At 46.0% G+C, this 21,190-nt stretch overlaps 9 protein-coding genes across 11 annotated transcripts; 4 read left to right on the forward strand and 5 right to left on the reverse strand.

Annotated features, from left to right (window-relative positions):
• Positions 1-118: 118 nt before the first annotated feature.
• On the forward strand, positions 119-1,128 carry FOXG_17378 (uncharacterized protein; the record flags this gene model as incomplete). Its single annotated transcript, XM_018397379.1, has 2 exons — positions 119-127; positions 187-1,128. 2 exons carry the CDS (start codon positions 119-121, stop codon positions 1,126-1,128), a joined length of 951 nt encoding a protein of 316 aa, XP_018258358.1.
• Positions 1,129-1,475: 347 nt separating this feature from the next.
• FOXG_22798 (uncharacterized protein) lies at positions 1,476-1,595 on the forward strand (the record flags this gene model as incomplete). The annotated part of the gene is made up of 1 exon (XM_018403212.1): positions 1,476-1,595. One exon carries the CDS (start codon positions 1,476-1,478, stop codon positions 1,593-1,595), a length of 120 nt encoding a protein of 39 aa, XP_018258359.1.
• An 84-nt stretch (positions 1,596-1,679) lies between these two features.
• FOXG_17379 (uncharacterized protein) lies at positions 1,680-2,927 on the reverse strand (the record flags this gene model as incomplete). The annotated part of the gene is made up of 4 exons (XM_018397380.1): positions 2,598-2,927; positions 2,092-2,520; positions 1,837-2,021; positions 1,680-1,787 (listed from the first exon to the last, which is right to left on the reverse strand). Exons 1-4 carry the CDS (start codon positions 2,869-2,871, stop codon positions 1,680-1,682), a joined length of 996 nt encoding a protein of 331 aa, XP_018258360.1. The 5' UTR covers positions 2,872-2,927.
• A 2,682-nt stretch (positions 2,928-5,609) lies between these two features.
• Positions 5,610-8,847, reverse strand: FOXG_17380 (uncharacterized protein). 3 transcript variants are annotated; one of them, XM_018397383.1, is made up of 4 exons: positions 8,625-8,847; positions 8,496-8,574; positions 6,921-8,436; positions 5,610-6,864 (listed from the first exon to the last, which is right to left on the reverse strand). In XM_018397383.1, exons 3-4 carry the CDS (start codon positions 8,426-8,428, stop codon positions 5,697-5,699), a joined length of 2,676 nt encoding a protein of 891 aa, XP_018258363.1. In that variant the 5' UTR covers positions 8,429-8,436; positions 8,496-8,574; positions 8,625-8,847; the 3' UTR covers positions 5,610-5,696. The 3 variants fall into 3 exon arrangements, with proteins under 3 accessions (XP_018258363.1, XP_018258361.1, XP_018258362.1); XM_018397381.1 differs by having other exon boundaries at positions 8,496-8,847; XM_018397382.1 differs by having other exon boundaries at positions 6,921-8,844.
• Positions 8,848-9,035: 188 nt separating this feature from the next.
• On the forward strand, positions 9,036-10,963 carry FOXG_17381 (uncharacterized protein). The gene is made up of 2 exons (XM_018397384.1): positions 9,036-9,335; positions 9,388-10,963. Exons 1-2 carry the CDS (start codon positions 9,279-9,281, stop codon positions 10,735-10,737), a joined length of 1,407 nt encoding a protein of 468 aa, XP_018258364.1. The 5' UTR covers positions 9,036-9,278; the 3' UTR covers positions 10,738-10,963.
• A 380-nt stretch (positions 10,964-11,343) lies between these two features.
• On the reverse strand, positions 11,344-13,129 carry FOXG_17382 (uncharacterized protein). The gene is made up of 4 exons (XM_018397385.1): positions 12,803-13,129; positions 12,273-12,744; positions 11,945-12,218; positions 11,344-11,892 (listed from the first exon to the last, which is right to left on the reverse strand). Exons 1-4 carry the CDS (start codon positions 12,908-12,910, stop codon positions 11,496-11,498), a joined length of 1,251 nt encoding a protein of 416 aa, XP_018258365.1. The 5' UTR covers positions 12,911-13,129; the 3' UTR covers positions 11,344-11,495.
• A 531-nt stretch (positions 13,130-13,660) lies between these two features.
• FOXG_17383 (uncharacterized protein) lies at positions 13,661-15,936 on the reverse strand. The gene is made up of 4 exons (XM_018397386.1): positions 15,516-15,936; positions 14,951-15,457; positions 14,194-14,891; positions 13,661-14,141 (listed from the first exon to the last, which is right to left on the reverse strand). Exons 1-4 carry the CDS (start codon positions 15,722-15,724, stop codon positions 13,909-13,911), a joined length of 1,647 nt encoding a protein of 548 aa, XP_018258366.1. The 5' UTR covers positions 15,725-15,936; the 3' UTR covers positions 13,661-13,908.
• A 599-nt stretch (positions 15,937-16,535) lies between these two features.
• Positions 16,536-18,521, reverse strand: FOXG_17384 (uncharacterized protein; the record flags this gene model as incomplete). The annotated part of the gene is made up of 4 exons (XM_018397387.1): positions 16,536-16,828; positions 16,890-17,885; positions 17,957-18,366; positions 18,418-18,521. 4 exons carry the CDS (start codon positions 18,519-18,521, stop codon positions 16,536-16,538), a joined length of 1,803 nt encoding a protein of 600 aa, XP_018258367.1.
• A 391-nt stretch (positions 18,522-18,912) lies between these two features.
• On the forward strand, positions 18,913-21,177 carry FOXG_17385 (uncharacterized protein). Its single transcript, XM_018397388.1, has 7 exons — positions 18,913-19,257; positions 19,316-19,337; positions 19,402-19,409; positions 19,459-19,723; positions 19,776-19,970; positions 20,023-20,382; positions 20,434-21,177. Exons 1-7 carry the CDS (start codon positions 19,031-19,033, stop codon positions 21,004-21,006), a joined length of 1,650 nt encoding a protein of 549 aa, XP_018258368.1. The 5' UTR covers positions 18,913-19,030; the 3' UTR covers positions 21,007-21,177.
• The last annotated feature ends 13 nt before the right edge of the window (positions 21,178-21,190 follow it).

Genomic DNA, 21,190 nt, shown 5'->3' on the forward strand with positions numbered 1-21,190 from the left:
GCGTTGGTACTTCAGTGTAACTTCATACCTGGGGGCCTCATACTCGGAACCTGTCTCCATGTAAGTTTCCATTTTATACGCTATTTGATTCTTGCTCTTAGTTACACGACCGCCAGAGATGCCACTTGTACAACAGAAGCATTGAGGTATGATCATTTGCCAAGACAGATACTAATTGATATGCAGCATGTGGCGGGTGATGGCGTCTGCAACTTTATCTTGCACAAGACAATAGGCACGCACTTGGCTGCCATTACCAAAGGGCTCGGCCTCCGAACTTTTCCAATCACGCCTCTTGATCGAAGCTCAGTTGTTGAGGGTGAACAAGGCGTAGTTCTGGAGGACTTTCCCGACTGGAAGCTCACAGAGACCTCTTCTACCTTTTTGAACCCGACAGATTACGAAGCTGCTGAGGTTCGGTCTGTGGAGCATGGGATATTCTCCATCTCTGCCGAGAAGCTCTCCTTCCTCAAGAATCATGTCCTGAAAGGCGCCACAAATACGAAGTTGAGCACGACTGAGGCGGTGTGCGCCTTTCTCTGGCGCCACGTTGTCCTGGCCAGGCAGATAGACCATCATAAATACCCTGAGGCTAAGCTATCGATCACCGTTGACGCGAGAGAGCGAATGGAAAACCCGCCACTTCCGTCTAATTATTGGGGAAACTTTGCAGAGCCGAATGCGGTCGCCAGAGCATCTGTTGCTCGCCTACAAAATGAAGAAGATGGAGGCAAGGTCTATGTGGAGCTGGCGACTAGTGTCAAACGAGCCATTGCTGCTGTCAACAACAAAGCAGTAAGGCGTCTCGTTGGAATTCTCAATCAGATGCCAAAGAGTACCTCCTTGACTTGGAATGTTGACCGATACCCTGGTCCAGACATGCTCATAGTCTGTCTTCAAGCGCATAGATATAACGACATTTATTTCGGGCGTGATCTTGGATACCCATCTGCATTTCGGGTCACTGTTGGAGACACTGAGGGGAAACCTGACGGCCGTTGCATCATCCTACCACCACGTCATGCGGAAGGCCATGGTCTGGAGCTGATTTTGCAATATGATAGTTGCACTTTGGAGAGGCTTGAGAGTAATCCAGAGTTCAGCAAGTTCTTTGTACGTCGTAACTAGTTTGATATAATAATTAAAGTATTACTATTTACCTAGCCTTTCCCTCCACTGCTATTAACCTCTTTTAGTGAAAATAGTATAGATAATAAGGATATATAGCCTGACGAACAAAGCCACTTGGAGATTGTAGAGAGGACGTCAATATCAATTTGGGTTAGGATGGCAATGATGACGTATAATTATGCCAAGTTAAGGAGAACGAGGGATAAAGAGAGTCAATAATAAAAAGAAATAAAAAAAAGACGTCTAAAGGGGTACTAGGTAAAATAGGCGACGGTTCTTGTAGGGGCGCATAAGGCTGGGAGGGTTGTGCACAGTTTGGTTTTCTGCCTCTTGAACGTTCGACCATGTCGGTGCATAATGTTAAGTATCCCTGCTTGCACGTGACACCCCAGGACCTATTCAAGGGGTTTTGGAGCCTTACGCGCGCTCAGGAGGTAATGACACGGACAAACTTGATCGGTTAAAAAAACAAAAAAGTGTTTAAAACGCATCGTTCAACACAGTAGGTATATACTTCCTGAATGGCATTCAACTGCCAAATTGTGTTGTCATCCACTGAGTCCAAGGAGCCATTTCAACCCCTGCACGCAGTCTTCTTGCGCCTTCTTGGAAACATCCAGATGGTGGCCATATATCCAGAAAATATGCGGAAGGTCCTTTTTCTTTTTGTCAGAAACTTCTACGAGCTGAGAACCGTCCGCTCACCTTGTAAAGTGACTCGTGTACGTCCACTCCAACCTCTTGTAAGCCGCGCGAGTAGCACACCGCGTCATCACGCAGAATATCTACATCACATATCTGGATATATGTCCTTGGTAAACCATTGAAATCGCCCCATAGCGGGTAGGCGTCAGGGCAGCTTCTGTCCTCGGGCGGTACTCCAAGTACATCTGGACGAGGTCAGGGTTAACGCCTACAGAGAAATGCAACGGACAAATACAGAAGAAGAAGAAAACGCACCATGGCTTTGCTCCATATCAGGCCTATCAAGGCCGGGTGTCTCGAAGTCTACAGACCACGAATGATGCATGTCTCTGAACCGGGGAGGTATGAATGCTGCATTTGTTCCACGAACAGTCACTGGGGCCCTGAGCAAGACTCCGCTCAACGTTATCTTTGCAGGGATGGCTGCATTTTCCACCACTTTGAACCAGTCCCGGGCTCGTTGCGAGACGATTGCTGCAAGCTGCCCGCCTGAGGAAGTCCCGCTGATGACTAAATTCACTGGCTCGGTATGCCTAGGCACTAGGCTGGGAAGTGCAGTGACAATATACTGGAACGCATCCCACCCATCGTTGATCGGGATAGGGTACGGATATGCTGGGCAGAGTCGATATTCGACGCTGATTACCGTGATGGGACCACCCAGGGCCATGTACCGGCATGAGACTGCAGACCGTTCCATCTTTAGCTATTTTTGCACTTGACAATCTGCCAACCTGCATTTTTGTAGCTTGGTCACGTACCGTCTTCTGTCTCAAGAGAGCCGTGCCTAAAGGCGCCGGAGTGAAAGAAAATGACGACGCCGCGTGCAGGTTGAGTCTCCTTTGCCGTATAGATTCGAACAGGTATCTGGTGATCATCACGACATGGAATAGTGGTGTCGGTCGTAAGTACCTGAGTGGCAAGTTTATGGCCATCTACGGAAGAAAGAAAATCTCCATTGCGTTGGTCGTCGTCATGGATGATGTTCGGGTTCTGTGTAACAAATGCGGTCCACTCAGGATGAAGAGGATGCATCTTGGTAGTCTTTGCTTGGGTTGCACTAATGTTTGTGATTACAGGAAGCAGTCGAACAGATGAGATATTTATTTGCAGGAATATGCTCGGCAGTCTGTAGGCAGCACCGTATCGTATTCCTCGTGTTAATGGACCCCGGCGACTACGTCACGTGTACCCAACATATTTATCTAACCCTAGACAATCTGACATGGGACAATGAGTACTAAGGCTTTACAATTAGCACTAATCCTATAATGACCTTACCAATTACAATAACAAGTCCAAGGATATAAATTGTATTTATTTGCATTTATATAAACTTCTTAGAATTAGGGTTAGAGTAGGGATAGGATTAAAAGGACCAAGCTCTGTCATAGGCTTGAGCGCCGTGGCCTGACGAATTAGTTCTAAAAAGAATTAACAATAATTCCTAGCTAAATATTATATTTGTTACAATAGATACTAATAAGTTAGAGCCAAAACTTAACGCATTGCTATTGAAGTGTTATCTTACTTAAGTATATATCTAAGATAGTAATTAGAAATATAAGTTAACCTTCTATTAAAATTAAGTCTATCCTAATGCTATTAAATTATTTAAAACTTAAGTCTATATCCTGTAGAACAGGGTAAATTATATTAATTATATAATAATTAATTTTAAACTATAGAACTAGAATGCATCCTGTGCTTTATCTTAAATAACTTAGCTATATTAGGAAAATATTAACTCATAGTAATATAACATATATAATAAGCATGCCAATTAGATAAGCATGCCGATTAAAAATCCCTTAACCTTATATCTAACTATCTAATTAATTAATTCTTAACTAAATAATATATCTTAATCTAATAAAGAGGCTTAAATCCTTCTTGCACTTTAGGCCTATTAGGCAGACCTAAAATTAAGTCTGCAATAAGCTGCAAAGGTCTATAATATAAACTTCTTAACCCTCTATGCCTAATATAACGGTATCTCTGCATATTGCAATTAGGTTTTAAAGTCACAGAAACTAAGTAATCTAGAGGAATAGGTTATAGTCTAGTATATCCTTAACCTAGATTAATAAGGATTTCCTTCCTGGTATTATAATATTAAAGAAATAGTAAATTAACTACTTACTAATTGCAATATATTACTAGTTAGTAAGCGCTAGGCTATTAATTTTATTAAGTAGTAACTAGAGCTTAAGATATATTTTTAGAGGAAATATAACTATTAGAGGGCTAAATATAAAGATCTAATTGCTATTTATAATTAGTTTAGGCTTATATAGAATATAATTACAAAGTATAGCATCTAATTAGATAATATCTAAAACTTTAATAAGACTAGCTTTATAATAGGTATAATATTAAGCGCTATAGTTATTACTAGCTTAGAAAGGCATAGATAGCTAAAATCAGTCTAGCCTAGAAACTAGGAATAGGTTATAGCAATTTAAGTAATTAATATAAAAGGTTAGGTAATTAATCTATTTATTATAGTTACAGGCTAATATTACCTTACTAATTAGTACCGAGAAAGTAACCTCCTGGCCACTTAGGCTATTACTATAACCTAAAATAGTTAGATAGATAATAAGATAGGTCTTAAGTGGCTAAAGTACTTTAATTAATATATAATTAACCGATTAGTTAGTGCCTATTATCTTCTAAGTCTTAATAGTTATAAAAGTTACTATTTAGCTAACTTCTAGATATATTATAAAGAGAATAATATTATTATACTTTATATACTACCTTATTTTTCTTACCTACTTTAGCCCCTTAATATTAGGTGTTTTAGGCTGCTAAAAAAGGCATATAATTAAGAAATAGAGTATCTAATTAGAAGGTCTATAACCTATATTTCTAAGACTAAGTTCTTCCTAGCCTTTTATACTGCCTTTTAATTAACTATAACTAAGGCAAATATTAAAGGGGGCTTTAGAGGAGCTAGTCTTATTCCTTTTAACCTAGAAGTTATAATCTTAAAGCTTAATATATAGCTATAAACTCTAATGCCTATTAAGGAGGAGGCCTAATAAGCTTAAGCTTAGACTTTAAAGACCCTAAGAATAGTTCTTAAGGCTAGATCTTAGTCTAAATACCTTTAGAGATAAATTAGAAGATATTATAGTAGCTCCCTAGAGTTAATTCTTAAAGCTTTTTAATCTCTTACTAAGGCAATAAAGAGAAATATATATAAGACTGCCTTATTAAGAGCTAAGAACTAAGAGCTTTAATAGGTAAATAAAATACTTAGCCGGCAGCATAAGGCAAAAAGAACCTGCCTATAGAATAGAGGGAGTATAACTATATAAGAAGGTTAGGATCTAATTAATTAGATAGATATAGATATATAGGTAATAGCTGAATTATTAAGAAGTAGTAGTCAAGGGAAGTTTAATATAACTAAGGGTTTGGGCATTATAGGACTTGCAGTAAGACTAGGCATAATGCAAGAACCTGTCAAGAGGGTATTAAGGCCTCTGGAGATAAGTATAGTAGTTAATTTTAATTAATTAGATAGTCTGCTATATTTTTATTGCAATTTATCTTAGGAGAGTTAAGATTTTTAATTGGCATGCTTATCTAATTGGCATACTTATTGTGTATATTATGCCTTATTTAAAACTTACTTAAATATCTCTTATATATATTATAATACTATCTTATTATTATTAATAGCTTAGACTTTTATATTAGTCTTATATTAGATAAATAGTCTTTTAATAGGGGAGATATAAAGACATGTTACTGCAATAAGGGCTATAAATAATTTAATATAAGTGTTTACTGTTAATTAGTAACTGAAATATTAGAGTTATATTTCTATTAAAACCAGTATATTTGGTTTAGAAAGCATCATCATGAGGCTCATCATACTGGTTAATAAGTCTTTGCGGTATCAGCCCCCGTAACACGACAACTCCAGCGTGCAAGATACCCCACCGAACCTTGCTCAACGTCTCAGCCATAGTCCAGACAAGCCCGACAATCTGTCGTTGTTGACCTGTTTTTACATCCATATCCTCAGGCCGATTCTGAGCCATTCTGGACACGAGGTTATGCATTTCTCCTCGAGGATTCCAGATAATCTCATCACAATCATCATCACTGTCATCAGCATCATCTTCCATGTCAAGGATACCTCCTCTGTTTGGCTGGCCGTGGCAGAATGCCCAGCATGCAAGAGTTGCTAGGTACAGACACCAGGGGACGTGGAAGAGCTGCATTGCGTCTGAACGCGTGAGCACTTTGGTGTTTTCATGAAGCAATCGAGCAGCATGCCATGCAGCTATAGAGGCTGGCCTCTTGTGGCTTCTTGTATCCTGTTCGGCGTGGGGGGTTTGATCCTTGTTTGGTCGTTCTGTCACTAAACAAGCCCACTGCTTGACAGCCTTTGCGGATCGGCGATAGTCCTTCTGCTGAACTGGTCGGCCTAGTATATGGCGAGCACCAGCGTAGATCTGTATATCGAGAAATTCCATATGAAGAAGTGCTTGTGCTGAGTGAAACAGAGCATTGTATGCAGTAGCAAACGCCACGTATTCACTCCTTCTGGCCTGGTCCTCAGGTGTATTCTGCAGTCGAGAAATGATTGAGGTTATGTAAGCATCAAAGTCTTCCTTCCAAGCGTCATAAGCATTCCCTATGAGCTTCCGCCAGTTGGATCCGGGTCCGTCACCGTCCACTACTCCAAGTGCTGTCTGATCACGACGCTGCATGTCCCATGCTATGGACATCAAGCCATGTAGCATAAGTACGTGAGACAATCCTGTCAATGCCTTTGGACGCGGCACTGATGGTCCGAGATAGGATTTGAGACTAGGAAGGTAAAAGGTCTGCTGGGAACTGCAGGCTGACGAGCGCCATGCCGTAGCCCAGGACGTTGGATCTGAAGCCTCCCATATTCTTTGGCTGCATGGCAGTTCGAGACGAAGCTCAAATGCGGACATGCAAAGACTCTGACAGAATAGAACTGCATGCTGTGTATCCCACATGAAGCACAGAAGTGCGAGACTGTAATTACATGTTAGTCGAATGCTACCAGTAAGAATCATGCTTGAGCGACTTGCCGTTTCTTTTGTTCTGCAATGGCCCATCGTCTCCAAGCCTCTCGCAGTACACCCTCTTTCGAATCGGTACAGTCAGCTGGCGGTCCTTGAGGGCGAACTGACTGGCAGTCAGATCTGCGAATAAGATTTATAAGAAGTCCATGGAAGAGATGACTCATGTCGTGTTGCTTCTGTCCAGCCCGAGACTTCCCAAAGCATTCCACCAAAAGGATAGTCTGCAGAGTCCATAGTTCCGCACGAGCCGAAAAGCTAGCATGGGAAAAGATGCTAGGCCGTATGACGTCGTGGATACATACAGCCAGCTGATGGGCATCTTTGGTCGAGTAGGTTGCGCCAAGCAGGAGGACGGAGATGAGAAGCAGAGGTTCCATTCTGCTGACATCAAAGGTTGCAAGGTGCATGAGTGGGTAGGCAGTATTGAACTTGACGAAGAATAATTCCAGATATGTTTGTAGGGAGTCTCGTGACAATAGTGGCTCATCCCACAGGGAGTGACGAGAATCAGGTAAAGATGGGTTGGCAGCTTCGACGACTTGGAGAATTCGTTTGCGCACGCTTTCGTCGATCTTGGGTATCGATGAACCTTTCTCGAGCATCGAGAATGGTCTGTTGAATTGCGGTTCCTCGACATATTGATGATCGTGGGCGACGTTGGGCCTCGATAGTTTGGCACTTTTGTATTGTGCTGGCGTTGTAGACTCAGTTCTAGAGCTGGCAAGGCTCTCCGGAGTTGTCTTGGTATGGTTCAAGACTGCGGTTCGGGGATCAGAAGCATCTTGCCTCGTATCACTGCTGTGAGAATGTACCGACTCAGACCAACGACGCGTGCTGTTGATAGAGTCTGGTGATAATATCTGGACGGGCTCCGACATCTGGGCGGATGGGATATACTGCTCGTTGGCCTTTGCGAGGGGTGTTGGTGTTGGGTTCAAGTTCATGTTAAATAACCAATTGTAGTCCAAAGCAGTCGTATAGGGCATATTAAATGAGCTGGCCGTATCTGGCTGGAAGTTTTGCGTGTAGTCTAGTGCTGCGGTATCCACGAATGATTCGTTGAGCAGTAGTGGATCGAGCTGGTCGAATGAAAACTCGCCTATGCCTTCACTGTGATGGAATGGGTCGGTTGAGGTGGTAAAGTTTCCTAAATGGTCGTCTGTAACCAGTTCACCGGCGGAGTGAACAAAAATGGAGTCTTCAATGTGCAAGTCGGATGAGGGATGAAGATCAACTCCATTCCCTGACTGGCCTTCGTTGTGGCCCCAAGCGATCAGCCCAGGGGATTGATTCCTTGTATTATCTGCCTGGTCGGATTCTGGAGATGGGACTTGTTGTGTTTCTTGAGGGTTCTGTCCTGAACCCTTGGTACTTTTGGCTTTCGTGTTGCTGTTCCGACACGGTCGCTTTTCAACGACCGTACCGTCGGGTGCTTCCCAAGATCTCTTTCGCGTATCGAGAACGCCAAAGCCGGTTCCTCCGGCCTCAAGATCCTTCTGGCGATGTCTTTCCATATGTCGCCCTTTGGATACGTAAGAACAAACTTTGATCGACTCGGCTATACAAAACATGGTCACTCACTCAACAAATCAGGCCGTTTGAAGTGTGCACGGCATATGTCACATGAAGAACCGCCCGGCAAGTGATTGAGAGCATGTCGCTGTAAGTGTTCTGAGCGCGTGAACTTCTTGCTACAGCCAGGATGAGTACACTCAAACGACTTGTCACTCTGAGGAGCTGGCTGGGAGGCTGCAGAACCTCTTCGAGAGGTCTCTGATTGACCCTGCGATTGTGTCTGTTTTACGACCCATGGCTTCTGTAAGAAACGCATCGACCGCTAGGGACAGCTCGTCGTCGGCTCCGTACATGGCTGTAGAGTGGGATGAGGTGGGAAATGTTAAAGATGAACGAGAGATAGAGTGAGGGAACGTTGGGTTCTAGAGTGGGAGGAATTGCCGAATGCCGTTGAGCTCTGACTGATTAGTAGTGTAACTCTGATAAGCGATAGGCTTGGCTGGACTCCGCCACAGTGCTACCGCATCCCCACCCTTATCAACTTCCCCGCACATTATCTTGATAAGTGGGAGGATGCTAACGGACATGGGTGAGTGGGTAAAGGAACTCGGGTTCAAGATCCGTGCTTGAGCTAGTGATGGTTATCTATTCCCAGAATGTAAAGGCAAGAGCATATCGGCAATAGGCGTCGTGAGTCGGACAAACCAGTCATCGCACCACCACTTGTGTCTGCTTTGCCACAAGACCTAGACTTCGTCACATAGACCTTTAATACGGATGTAGAGTCCTTTTACTCGGTATTGTCTCCTCTGCCCATCGTCAATTGAGATCCAGCAGCCTAGAGTCAAGATGCCCAACTACAAGATACAGGAAGTGATGGAGAGAAGCGACTCGAGCAGACTTCATGTAAGTTCAAGGTTCTGCATCTCAAAAACATTTCAAACTAATGTTTATTTAGGTAGTGATCGTAGGAGCTGGACTTGGTGGTCTCGGTGCTGCAATCGCTGTCCGTCTCGCCGGCCATGATGTCACAGTGCTGGAGTCTGCACCAGCAATCGGCGAGGTCGGCGCCGGTATTCAAGTCCTTCCCAACGCTGCTCGAGTTCTCTTCTCCTGGGGTCTCGAGAAGGAATTGGTCAAGAATGCTACTAAGCCAAGGAAATGCAACTTCATCGGATGGAAGGGAAACCATCTATCAGAAATGGACTACCATGGCTATGCGGCTGCCTCGGGAGGCTACCCTTTCCTTGATTTCCATCGCGCGACTTTGCACAAGGCACTACTGGACAGAGCTCATGAGCTGGGCGCCAAGATTCTCTGCGGATCTAAAGTCTTGTCTTACGAGATAGCGGCCGACAACAGCCACGCAACTGTGTTTCTAGAAGGAGGTCAAACGATGGAGTCTGACTTGGTAGTTGGTGCTGATGGCATCGCTTCTTCACTCAGAGAGCAGTTCCTCGGCCGATCCGATCCTCCACAATTAACGGGCGACTTGGCATACCGGCTGCTGCTGTCGACAGACGAGATGAGAAAGGACCCAGACCTAAGACCATTCGTGGAGGATCCTCAAGTCAACTACTGGGTCGGTCCCGATAAACATGCAGTCAATTACGTGCTGAAGGGAGGAGAACTCTTCAACATGGTCCTTTTAGTGCCAGATGATATCCCACTCGATAGCGGCAACACTTTGAAGGGGAATATCGAAGAGATGAGAGCCCATTTTGCCGATTGGGACCCTCGTATTGGAAAGATGCTGAACCTCTGCGACTCTGTTCTCAAGTGGAGATTATGCATTCGTCCTGGCCTCGACCCAACTTGGTCACACCCTTCGGGAGCCCTCACCATGCTCGGTGATTCTGTCCACGCAACACTACCATATCTTGCCAGTGGTGCCGGCATGGCTCTAGAGGACGGTGGTGTCCTCGGGATATGTCTTGCCAAGCTTACTGATAAGTCACCAGCCTCAAAGCTGAAAGCTCTCGCCGTCTACGAGGCATGTCGACGAGAACGTACAGAGATGGTTGTGCAAAGAGGAACGTACAACCAATGGATATATCACCTTCCCGATGGCGAAGAGCAGAGACAGCGAGATGAGCGGTTCAGGCAATATGGAAAGTGGGATGAAGAGTGGCTCAGTGGAGAGAATCCGATCATACCGCAGTCCTCGGAGACAGGAGAGGACCCTTTCCCTTGGAGGTACCATGGAGTTGGGAGATGGTTATTGACGTATGATATGTGGAAGGATGTTGAGAAGTTCTCGCAGCTTGAGTCTGAGGCCAGTGGTGGTTCACTAAGAGCAAGTCTCTAATTATAAGCACTATACTGTCTTATTGGGGTATTGTTAGTGGCCAAGAAGACATTTATAAAGATTACACGGCATTATCCAGGCACTATTCGAAGATTGACAGGTTATTGGCTTTGACATCCTAAGTTCCTAACTATTGTTCTACTACAGACGAGATCACTCCGAACCCATTATAGATCATCGCAGCCATTGCTGCTACTAACAGACTATCGATCTCTTATTGTCTCGCGTCGCTTTCCTCGTTCATTTCGCTACTTTAACTAACATTTGGCGTCCATATTGGTCGCCTGTGCTTTCCTGAGCCATATTCCCAATCGAATTCCCTATTATCCTGAGTCTGTGATCCTCTCATTTTCCTTACCATGATGACGCCTGCCTTCGACGGTCGCCAAATGACCAATCTAGAGGATGGCATAAAGCAAGAGACTTTTATCCTAAGTAAAGAAGGTATTGAGATAAATTTCAATTATCTTCGGATAACTCAATAGACTCTTTGACTGCTTTATATCGGATGCCAAGGCGATTGCCGATGGATCTCCACGACTTGCAGAGATCCAGGCATCGATTCAAGCTTACATGGAGTAAATTACACGCCAAACCAAAGTTATAGTGCGACCAGCAAACACTCAGATAGATGAGGTTTACTTTATCACTTTCAATATTATTAAAGTCATTTGGTCAAGTATTTGTTCAGCTATGCCTAAGCAACCCCATACCAATATGTAGTCTATAATACCGACTTCCGCTGCTAGACTCCCACTTCACGCTTCACTCTTCACCTCTTGTGAAGGGTTGTAAAAAGGATAATCATTGTAACCCTTCTCCGGAGGATCAGCACCGTAAAATGTGTTGCGGTCATAGGCGTTGAGGGGCCAGCCATTTTGTAATCTCTCAGCCAAGTCAGGGTTGGCAATAAAGTGTCGACCCATGGCAACCAAATCAGCCTCATGACTCTTAATCTTGGTAGGAGCGTTATCCCGGTTGAAGTTTCCGCAAGCCAAAAATACAATTCCAGAAGGCTTGAGAATGTTGCGGAATATGTTGAGCGAGTTTGCCTGCTTGCCAACTTCAACAGCAGCGCCATCTTTACTGCTGCCATTGGCAAGTGCAGCGAGCTTTTGTTGCTCGTCGAGAACTTCGTCGAAACGGGGCTCAATCCTATTGATTGTCAGTCATGTTGATGGCGGTTCGATGGTGGAGGTTGACTTACATATGCACATAAACAGGCTTGTGGTTGTCTGGAAGACTGGCGATCTGGCCGCAGAGGTAAGACCAGTGAGCATTGGGGTCACTGTCCTTAGTGCCCTGGAAGTAGTTGTAAGGCGAAAGTCGAAGACCGACCTTGTCAGCACCGATAGCATCACAGCATGCAGTGAGGACCTCGAGGAGGAATCTGCATCGGTTCTCGATAGAGCCACCATATTCGTCAGTTCGGTTGTTGATGTTGTCGTGAAGGAACTGCTCGAGAAGATAGCCATTGGCACCTGATCCTAACAGTTAGCAAGAGGTAGAAGTACAGAGACTGGATGTGTACATACCATGAATCTCAATACCATCGAACCCAGCAACTTCAACAGCTCGCTTGGCGGCAGCTGCCCATTCGGCAGTAATGCTATGGATCTCTTCCACTGTCAAAGCTCGAGGCGGGTCATCCTTGGTATCAGTGCCATCCAGATATGTACCCGGCATGGGCTGATCACCAGAGGAGACAGCCCTCTCACCACCTCGCTGCGCACTACAAGACGCCCGTCCAGTGTGCCACAGCTGAGTGAAGATAAAACCGCCCTTGGCATGGACAGCATCTGTTACCTTCTTCCATCCCTGTAATTGGGAGTCGGTAAAGACGCCAGGAACACCAGGGTAAGCACTAGCGTTCAGGGCAATGTCGGTCGCCTCAGTGATCTGAAGACCGCCGTCACTGGAGCGATCGCTGTAGTACTTCACCATACGAGGGCCAGGGACATAAACTCCACGCGACTCGAATTCACTTCGCATGCGAGTGTTGGGTGCCTGGAAGGATGTCGTTAGGTTGTTCTTTGGGGCTCAATAATTGACTTTTACTGCGTACCTGCACAATTCGGTGCTTCAAGTTCAGCTTGCCAAGCTTCAAGGGAGAGAACATGACAGTGTCCTTCAGGGCGGCGTGCGCCGCTGGCGGTGTAACTGCGATGGGCATCTTTGTCTAAAGGTAGCGGAGAAAGATCGGGAGAGAGAGAATGACGAGGTATCAATAACCTTGAATCTGGTGGTAGGGTTGAAAGCTGTCTGACTGCGCTTGGATTTGATCACTCAAGCAGCTATGGATGCTGAAGCTTTAGTAGCCGATGTATTTTGTCCTTGTACATTTTGTTTCACTTTTACCTTTCCATTGCAACTACCCATGGACTCTTGGTACCCCATCCCCCACCTTTGAACGATGAAAGTGGAGATGGAGATGCGAGGAGTCAGCCGTCTTTCTTGTTGGCCACTGATAAGGCGCAGCACGACAGGGGAGATCAAGAATGGGGGTGGGTTTGACCAGGATCGGAAAGTTAAAGACTGCTAAGACAAAGAATGGTTAGCATTGATGCGGAACGACTGGGACATCCGATAGGCTGTCCTCTAGCCTTTATGGGGCAAACATTTTTATCGCTCCGGGTAAGGTTCGTGGGTTTCGAGTTTTTGGTCTAGACGTGATGAGCCAGACGTGTAACAACAGTCTTGGGGACTGTGGTTTGCTTACAGATCAAGCAATTGATTTCCGCGGCTGAGATCGATGTATTGATTTGTAACAATTTCAAGTTTTAAAGTGATGCCAAAAGCCATCTATCTACTTTTATTAAAAACAACGCGAGTGTTTTGAACATGAGTCGACATGAGAAACTGAGAATTTGGGTCCTGGTGTACTCTTCGAGTACTCAATCAAGAGATTGACAAGGACCTCGAGAGCAATTCAGGTAGAAGTTCATTTTTCCTAATTATTTAGAATCAATAGCCGAGATAGAAGTCGAGTGTAGAAGATTATCGTCGAAATCTCATGATCTTAAGGTGTCGAAAAGAAAAGGAGCAATAAGAACTTGTAAGACAACACATGCTGTTCTGGGTCAAAGTATAGTTCCAACACACATTGGTGAACAATGTCTACTACTGAAAATATGATGCCTGTTCTCTCAAACAAATACCACAATCCTGACTCTAGAGGGAGGCATGTCCATGTGTTTCGTAAGGAAGACCAACACAGAAGAAGCCGACCACGATCCAAAGCGCCGCACTCGCGTAAATGGGGACGACTGAAAACCCAGAATATGTCGAGATAAAAGATGCCACAAGACCACCAAGTCTGAGAAGTGTAGCTGCAATACCAGTACCAGTACCTCGTACCGGTCCAGGAAAAGACTCTGGAGTAAAGGCAAACATGACCGCGTACTCTGCAAGACTTGTTAGTGTTGAGATGACAGAATGGCCAGAAGAGAGACTTACCAAAGTTTCCAAGAATAGCTGTAGCACACTGGAATCCAATATCGGCGGCTTCAGTGCCAACAGCTGTGTATGCAAAGAGAAAGACGCCAGTGAGAACGGCAGAGATGGCCATCATCCACCTGCGGCCGAATCGAGTCTCTACCAAAAACCCTGCTGAGATTGGGCCGAGGACGCCGACAGCTGAAACAATACAGTAAATCATATATGTATGGTTGAACGACGAGCTAGCAGTGTAATCCTTCTTGGACTCAAGATAAGAAGTGATGAAGGCAAAGTACAGCGGGTAGGCGATTCCAATGGTAAGCCAGATCAAGAATGTGACTGCACTGTGCTGAGCCATCTTGCGGCCGGCGAAGAGCGAGCGATAACTGCTCATGTTGAAGTCCTTGAAGTTCTCTCTGAGAATGTCTTTCATAGAAAGCTTCTTCTCGGTCTGATCAGGAATGGCGTGGACCTGTTCGCCGGTAGATGAGACCACTGCAGACGAGTAGATTTGGCGGTCGATATCTTGCATCATCTCGAGTGTCAGGGTCTCAGGCTTGCCGTTATAACGAGCGATGTAGTTGACCGATTCGACAGCCTCTGCGTCGCGTCCTTTGGAGAGGAGATATTTGGGCGACTCGGGGATCTTGAAGACGAAGAGTCTAACCAAGGCAAGGACAAGAGCAATGCCACCGAGAGTGATCATGACGTACCGCCTGGAGAGGTCGTCTTGTTAGTCCAATGAATCAGAAGTGTCGGGGAATGAACGACTTACCATCCCATGTTATCCTGTCTGCGGCATCCCTCCGGGCTGCTGCAAGCAAAGTTTGCAAGGAAGACCCATGAAAGAAGAGACACGATAAGCTGTCCAAGGTTCCACCAGGCAGACAGTGTGACGAGCAACCACTGATGACTCTGTGGGACGAACTCAAGGAAAACAATACTGTCAACTGGGACGTTGCCTCCAGCTGCAGTACCAATAACAGCCCAGAGAGAGCAAAAGGTGATGAAGTCCTGAGCTCCAGCAACTGCACAAGCAAAGATTGCTCCGATGAAGATGGTAGAGTTGAAAGCAGGCTTGCGGCCAATAACATCGGCTGCGGTTCCCCAAAAGAAGGCTCCAACAATCAGGCCAACGTAGTAAGCCACTGAACTGAAGCTGATTCTTGTTATGTCGTCGAATTCGTTCATGATTGGGGGACGAACGGCGGTGATGCCTTGGGACCAGAAGTTATCGACCATCCAGCCGCAACCGTTGACGACGAAGAGGATCCATTGGAATCTAGAAGAGTTGTTATTAGCATCCACGTTCTTGATCATGCATATTGTCCAGTGCTTACTTTCCAGTACCAATCTCTGAGAGATGGCGGGCAACAAGTTCAGACTTTAACCGATACGACTCGTTGACAGCACTCCCGTAGAAATCGCGAATCGCACTGTCCTCAACAGGTTTGTGATCGCCGAGACGGTAAGAAGTTGCACTTGGGCTGTGTTGAAGCTTGGCTCCAGTGGCCTTCTCGGCAATATCTTCTGCATTATTTGAAGCCATGATGATGGTTTGTGAGAAGGAGCCAGGACGTTGAAGGTGAGAGGTTGAAGACTGGGAACATCAACCGGTATCGACTCATGTATTTATCACACATGAGACACCGGAGAGACACAAGTGATCCCCTTTTGTGGCGTGAGAGAGATAGACAAGATAACTAATCGCTGCTACGAGTCAATGCACACCCTGAACCCGGCCGTAACCTTACCATCCGCTAGGCCAGCAGCAGGACCACGCCAAGACAACGCGTATACTACGCTACGGCTATCTACCTATCTTATCGGTTCCAACTCACCCTGCTGACTCCAAACCCCCACTTTCCCCGGATTATACCTGCTGCTTCAGAGTTTAAACCATGAGATTTGGGATAAATGGGGTTAATCTGATCAGATAATTGGTGCCCGCTATCAGTGGTCGAGACCTGGCTCTCTATCGACATGGTTTGGTTGACTCGGGGAACTCGGATATTGGTAATGTAGAGGACTTCAGAAACCAATAACGAGTGATCCAATACTCATCGGTGAGTCTGGACCTGGACGCGATGAAGGCCCTGTACCAGTGGTGAGTTGCACTAATCTCCCTTCTGCAATGCGAGCATGTATGACTTGGACAATCGAACATTTGGCTCCCCAAAGTGCCATGATTAAAATATAGAATTTATGAAATGTTGCTTGCAATCTGAACGGATGATTATTACGTTTTATCCAAACTTCAATAGAGGAGTTTCCGGTGCGAAATCTCGTGTACACATTGCCTCATAGCACAAGATGATTAATACAGTATTTCACCAAGTGACTTCCTATTTCATCCACGTTCAAACAGAAGGAATCTGTAAAAAGCCTCCAAAGTACGAATCGAGCCAACTCGCCGCCGCTGCACCCTCCTCAACACCAGCATTCTTGATACGCCGAATGGCACCGACATAACCATCCGGTCTAACTACAAGAATTGCGACCTCTCCACTATCGACAGAGCCAAGCCACTTCTCTGTGCACGAGGTTCGCTTGGTATCTAAATGCGCCGCGTCATCCAGATACACCGTCCACCTACTCTTTGAAAATGTGGGAGGCAGGTCTGAGAGCTCAAAGTCGTTCTTATCTGTAGAGGCTGTAAAGATTCCGAGAGTTAGTAGTTGTGATAGAGTGGCGATGGAATAGATTTTACTTACTGAGAAGAGCAAATGTTATTAATTGGTTGACTGGTGTGTACCGTTCTGGTCGCACGTAAACATCATCGGCTCGGTTGGCACGAGGCTTTTGTTGATATGAAGCCTCCGTTGACTTGCCAAGCTGGAATACGAACGAGGTCGGTGTCGAGATAGACTCATCAAACGCTTTGATGAAGCCACTCTCTTGACGCCCTGTAAGGTTTGGAGCGACTACATAGACTCGGAACTGGCCGAGAACCGGGACATCGAGCTGGACATCAACTGGACAAGCGTCTATGTAGCGTGTAACCTTTGCTTGCGGGAGATTGCAGCCTGGCTTAGCATCGCCACCAGGAGCGGCATCTAGAGGATGGTTCAGCTCATTGGGGCCATACTCGACCCCCACTCCTGAGATGAAGCGTGTGTTCTTGCGGAAATTTTCAGCGAGTCTCTTGGAGTCACCTCCAGCAATCTCATTAGCGTGTTCAAAGTCAAAGTTGATGAGATCCTGCGCAATCTTCTTCCGTTCCTGCTCGTAGGACTGTAGAAGAATACCATCCTTGGCGAAACCACGTGCAGCAAGGTTGAGCTTCCAGCCCAAGTTCCAAGAGTCATGGACACTGGTGTTCATTCCCTGGGCAGCCTTTGGACTGTGCGTATGACTGGCGTCTCCAGCAATGAATATCCGCTGAGTCGGATCCAAGAACCGCGTTGCAAAGCGTTGAGATACTTGATAGTTGCCAAACCACTCCACTGATGTCCAGTTGACGGTGTATGGGGCCATGATAAGACGTGCCTGCTCCATGACAAACTCCTGACCGAGGCCCTTGGAAGTGACCGAACTCTTCATCTCGATGTAAAGTCGGGTCATGTTCCGCTCACGTGGAATAAGAAGAACTGATCCGTGTTCCTCGGAAAATATGACGGTCTTGCTCCAGATGTCAGGGAAGTCGGTATCTAACTCTCCATCCAAAACTCCCCAAACAGAGTTATGAGGAGTTCCTTGAGAAGCAGCACCTGGAATGGCGTCCGTACTGCTGAGCGAGCTCCATCACAGCCAACTAGGTATCTGGCCGGAATAGCTGTACGTGTTTCACCATCTTTGTCGCATTCGATCTGGAGATGATCGGAAGAGTCTGTTACTCCTCTGAAGGTGTGACTGCGAGTGACTTCGACACCACTTTTTCGCAGGTCGTTGATAAAGGTGCCTTCCATCATGCCTTGATGGCACAAAAGGATGTAGGGATGTAGCACATCTACCACTGAAGATGGATAGTGGACTTCACGTCCTGTACGGCGAAGTCCTTCCGTTGGTGAGCCCCGCCACATGCAGATGTCATGAACCTTGACACCTGTTTGTACAAGATCATCGCCAATTCGCAGCATTTGCAAAGTCTCAATAGTCTTGGGTTGGATACCATCAGCACGACCGACGGTCGTCTGATCGGGCCTCTCATCAATAACCTTGACTGATAGACCAAGCTTTGCCAACACAACACTAGAGCAACTATCAGTACGGAAAGAGGCGAACATTAATTCAGCAGCTCACCTCAGCATGAGGCCTGATGGGCCAGCTCCAACAACGCAGACATCATGGACATCGGCATCTTGATATCCGTTGCTGTGACCATTTGTGCTTGTCGGAATGGCCATGTGGGGCAAGTTTTAGTAGTGTAATGCGTACTGCTGAATGATGAATGATGTCGATGGTGTTTGACAGTGTAACAATTGATCTCATCAACACATTCACCTCTCGGATATATCAATCAAGATAGTTCTTACCAACAGTGACTTAAAGACGTTCTTGCGGCGTCTTCCGCCAAAGGTCGTCTCATCTGTCAAGGACAATGTAGCAGCACCATCATTCGATCAGTCGGGCTCTATCATCAGTAAGCTAGCGCCGAGTCCACCCCCACTCCCGGTTCTCAACCGCCTTTGGCTATCCTTATCTCGGCGACTCGGGTTTGGATTCGGCTTATGACTGGACTAAAATCTACTTTTATCGGCATAGGCGCGGGGTTTGGCAAGGTATATCCAAGGATGGGGTCGTTGCTGCAGATCACAGTCTCCCTCTCCCCTCCAGTACAGAAAAAGACTCGTATTATTATAGCGGCAAAAGGATTTCAGTGGCTTATTGGAGAATTCTCTGCCAAGTTAGGACAATGGCTCCTGGTTCAATTGATCCCGAGCCTCTGCCTTGGCAGTCAACAGTTGAGCGCAAGAAACAACAACAGCGTGACATTTTGTCCAAGGCTTTGCTGGAACTTGGGAAGTACAAAGAGTTACAAAATGTCGATATCGGCCAGCTTGCCGATACAACCCAAACTTTAAGCCTTATATCTAAAGGGCAGCTGACATGCAAAACCGTTGTGCAAGGATTGATAGAACGGTACGTCATCAATATTAGTATAAGTGCTGTGCCAAATACTTAATGCATCTTCATATAGGGCGATCCAAGTTCATCAACAGGTATGTCTTTGTATACTACGTTGCGAAAATTAATACTTTTCTAATCACAATTAACATAATGTAGACCAATTGGTAAGAATCACCCTAGGATACGATGTGTCAAGGGCTAATCTTGATCCAGTCTTACAGAAGTTGCTTTCGAAGATGCTTTGCAGCAGGCCGAAGAGCTTGATGCCTACATTATCAGCGAGAAACAGCCAATAGGACCCCTACATGGCTTGGTCGTTACTCTCAAGGACCAATTCAATATTAAGGGCTATGATAGCACTCTGGGCTACGTTGGACGGTCCTTCAATCCAGCTACTGACGATGCCGTACTGGTCAAAATTCTCAAATCACTGGGCGCTATCGTTCTCGCAAAATCGAACTTGCCTCAAAGCATTATGGTGGGCGACTGATCTCAATCCAGGCTAAACACCATGGCTTACTGGCATTTAGTGGTGCGAGACGGAGAATCCCCTTTGGGGGTTGACTACCAATCCCATGAACAAAGATTACACACCAGGTGGCTCTACAGGTGGTGAGGCTGTCTTGCTTTCTTGCGGTGCCTCTATGCTCGGATGGGGTACAGATATTGGCGGAAGCATCCGCATTCCTAGCCACATGATGGGCATATATGGATTGAAGCCGAGTGTGAGTTGCTATTGATACAGAAATCACCAATATCCCGCTGATTGATCACTAGAGCACAAGACTACCTTACCAAGGCGTCCCTGTTTCGACAGAGGGTCAGGAACATGTTCCATCTTCAATTGGTCCAATGGCACAGGACCTGAGCATGATCAAATATGCCATGCACAGCCTAATCGAGTCAAAGCCATGGGATTACGATGCACGCTGCGCTCCGCTTCCTTGGCGAGGCCACTTATACGAAGAAATGCATAGCCGCCCACTTACTATCGGTGTTCTGATGGATGATGGTGTTGTTCGTCCACATCCACCGATAACGCGAGCATTGCGAGATGCAGTTGAAGCTTTGAAGCTTGAGGGTCATGAGATTGTGGAGTGGAATACTGAACTCCACGAGCAGTGTATAAGAACTATGGTGATACTCCCGGCGTCGAACCCGGGACCTAATTGACTGACGTTGCAATAGGATATGTTTTATACTGCTGATGGTGGTGAAGATATCCGCCAAGATATATCAAGGGCTGGAGAGCCATTCATCCCTCACGTCAAACGCCTTGTCAATCGCGGCAAAGCAATTTCGGTATACGAATATTGGAAGCTCAACAAGAAGAAATGGGACCTCCAGCAAGGTTACCTGGAGAAGTGGAACTCGATCCAGTCTGCAACTGGCAGAAAGGCTGACGTGCTTCTCATGCCCGTCATGCCGCATGCCGCTGTTCGACACGGTGGATGCGGCTGGGTTGGCTATACAAAGGTGTGGAATGTTCTTGACTATACCGCGATGGTTATACCTGGCGGAACGATACAGTCGGGGGATGTTGACACACCGTTCTCGTATCCTGCTAGAGGACCTGAGGATGAATGGAACCAGGGGCTCTGGAACAAGGACAAAGACGAGATGGCCGCGATGAATCTCCCAGTTGGGCTGCAGATCGTCGGACGGAAACTTGAAGAGGAGAAAGTGCTTGGGGCTGCTGAGGTAATTGACCGCGTTGTGAAAAAGCTGCTACAGCCCCGGTATTCTCAAGCATCAACATAGATTTGCCATTTTTAGTTAGAACCAGATCATGCACCGAGGGCAGAAGATGTATAAGTTGGTTGAAGGAGCATGTCTTTTATATGCTATCTAAAGCATTCAATAACCTTTATACGCCTGTGCTGACCCTCTCTGGTATATTTTCCATCAGCCTTCTAATTATTGGCTTTTTCGGCGATGAATCCTG

This window comes from Fusarium oxysporum, genomic scaffold (genome assembly GCF_000149955.1).
Source record: "Fusarium oxysporum f. sp. lycopersici 4287 supercont2.48 genomic scaffold, whole genome shotgun sequence".
In the NCBI taxonomy this organism is placed as follows: Eukaryota; Fungi; Ascomycota; class Sordariomycetes; order Hypocreales; family Nectriaceae; genus Fusarium; species Fusarium oxysporum.

Excerpts from the sequence above, each read along its gene's own strand:
- FOXG_17382 (XM_018397385.1), bottom strand. The coding sequence starts at position 12,910 with ATGCCCATCGCAGTTACACCGCCAGCGGCGCACGCCGCCCTGAAGGAC. Across the intron at positions 12,745-12,802 it reads TGAAGCACCGAATTGTGCAG|GCACCCAACACTCGCATGCG; the intron begins GTACGCAGTAAA and ends ACATCCTTCCAG. Across the intron at positions 12,219-12,272 it reads CGATGGTATTGAGATTCATG|GTGCCAATGGCTATCTTCTC; the intron begins GTATGTACACAT and ends TGTTAGGATCAG.
- FOXG_17383 (XM_018397386.1), bottom strand. The coding sequence starts at position 15,724 with ATGGCTTCAAATAATGCAGAAGATATTGCCGAGAAGGCCACTGGAGCC. Across the intron at positions 15,458-15,515 it reads TCAGAGATTGGTACTGGAAA|ATTCCAATGGATCCTCTTCG; the intron begins GTAAGCACTGGA and ends CAACTCTTCTAG. Across the intron at positions 14,892-14,950 it reads AGACAGGATAACATGGGATG|GCGGTACGTCATGATCACTC; the intron begins GTAAGTCGTTCA and ends CGACCTCTCCAG.
- FOXG_17380 (XM_018397381.1), bottom strand. The coding sequence starts at position 8,745 with ATGCGTTTCTTACAGAAGCCATGGGTCGTAAAACAGACACAATCGCAG. Across the intron at positions 8,437-8,495 it reads CAAACGGCCTGATTTGTTGA|GGCGACATATGGAAAGACAT; the intron begins GTGAGTGACCAT and ends ACGTATCCAAAG. Across the intron at positions 6,865-6,920 it reads ATTGCAGAACAAAAGAAACG|TCTCGCACTTCTGTGCTTCA; the intron begins GCAAGTCGCTCA and ends ATGTAATTACAG.
- FOXG_17385 (XM_018397388.1), top strand. The coding sequence starts at position 19,031 with ATGGCTCCTGGTTCAATTGATCCCGAGCCTCTGCCTTGGCAGTCAACA. Across the intron at positions 19,724-19,775 it reads ACTTGCCTCAAAGCATTATG|TGGTGCGAGACGGAGAATCC; the intron begins GTGGGCGACTGA and ends ACTGGCATTTAG. Across the intron at positions 19,971-20,022 it reads TATATGGATTGAAGCCGAGT|AGCACAAGACTACCTTACCA; the intron begins GTGAGTTGCTAT and ends ATTGATCACTAG.
- FOXG_17381 (XM_018397384.1), top strand. The coding sequence starts at position 9,279 with ATGCCCAACTACAAGATACAGGAAGTGATGGAGAGAAGCGACTCGAGC. Across the intron at positions 9,336-9,387 it reads GCGACTCGAGCAGACTTCAT|GTAGTGATCGTAGGAGCTGG; the intron begins GTAAGTTCAAGG and ends ATGTTTATTTAG.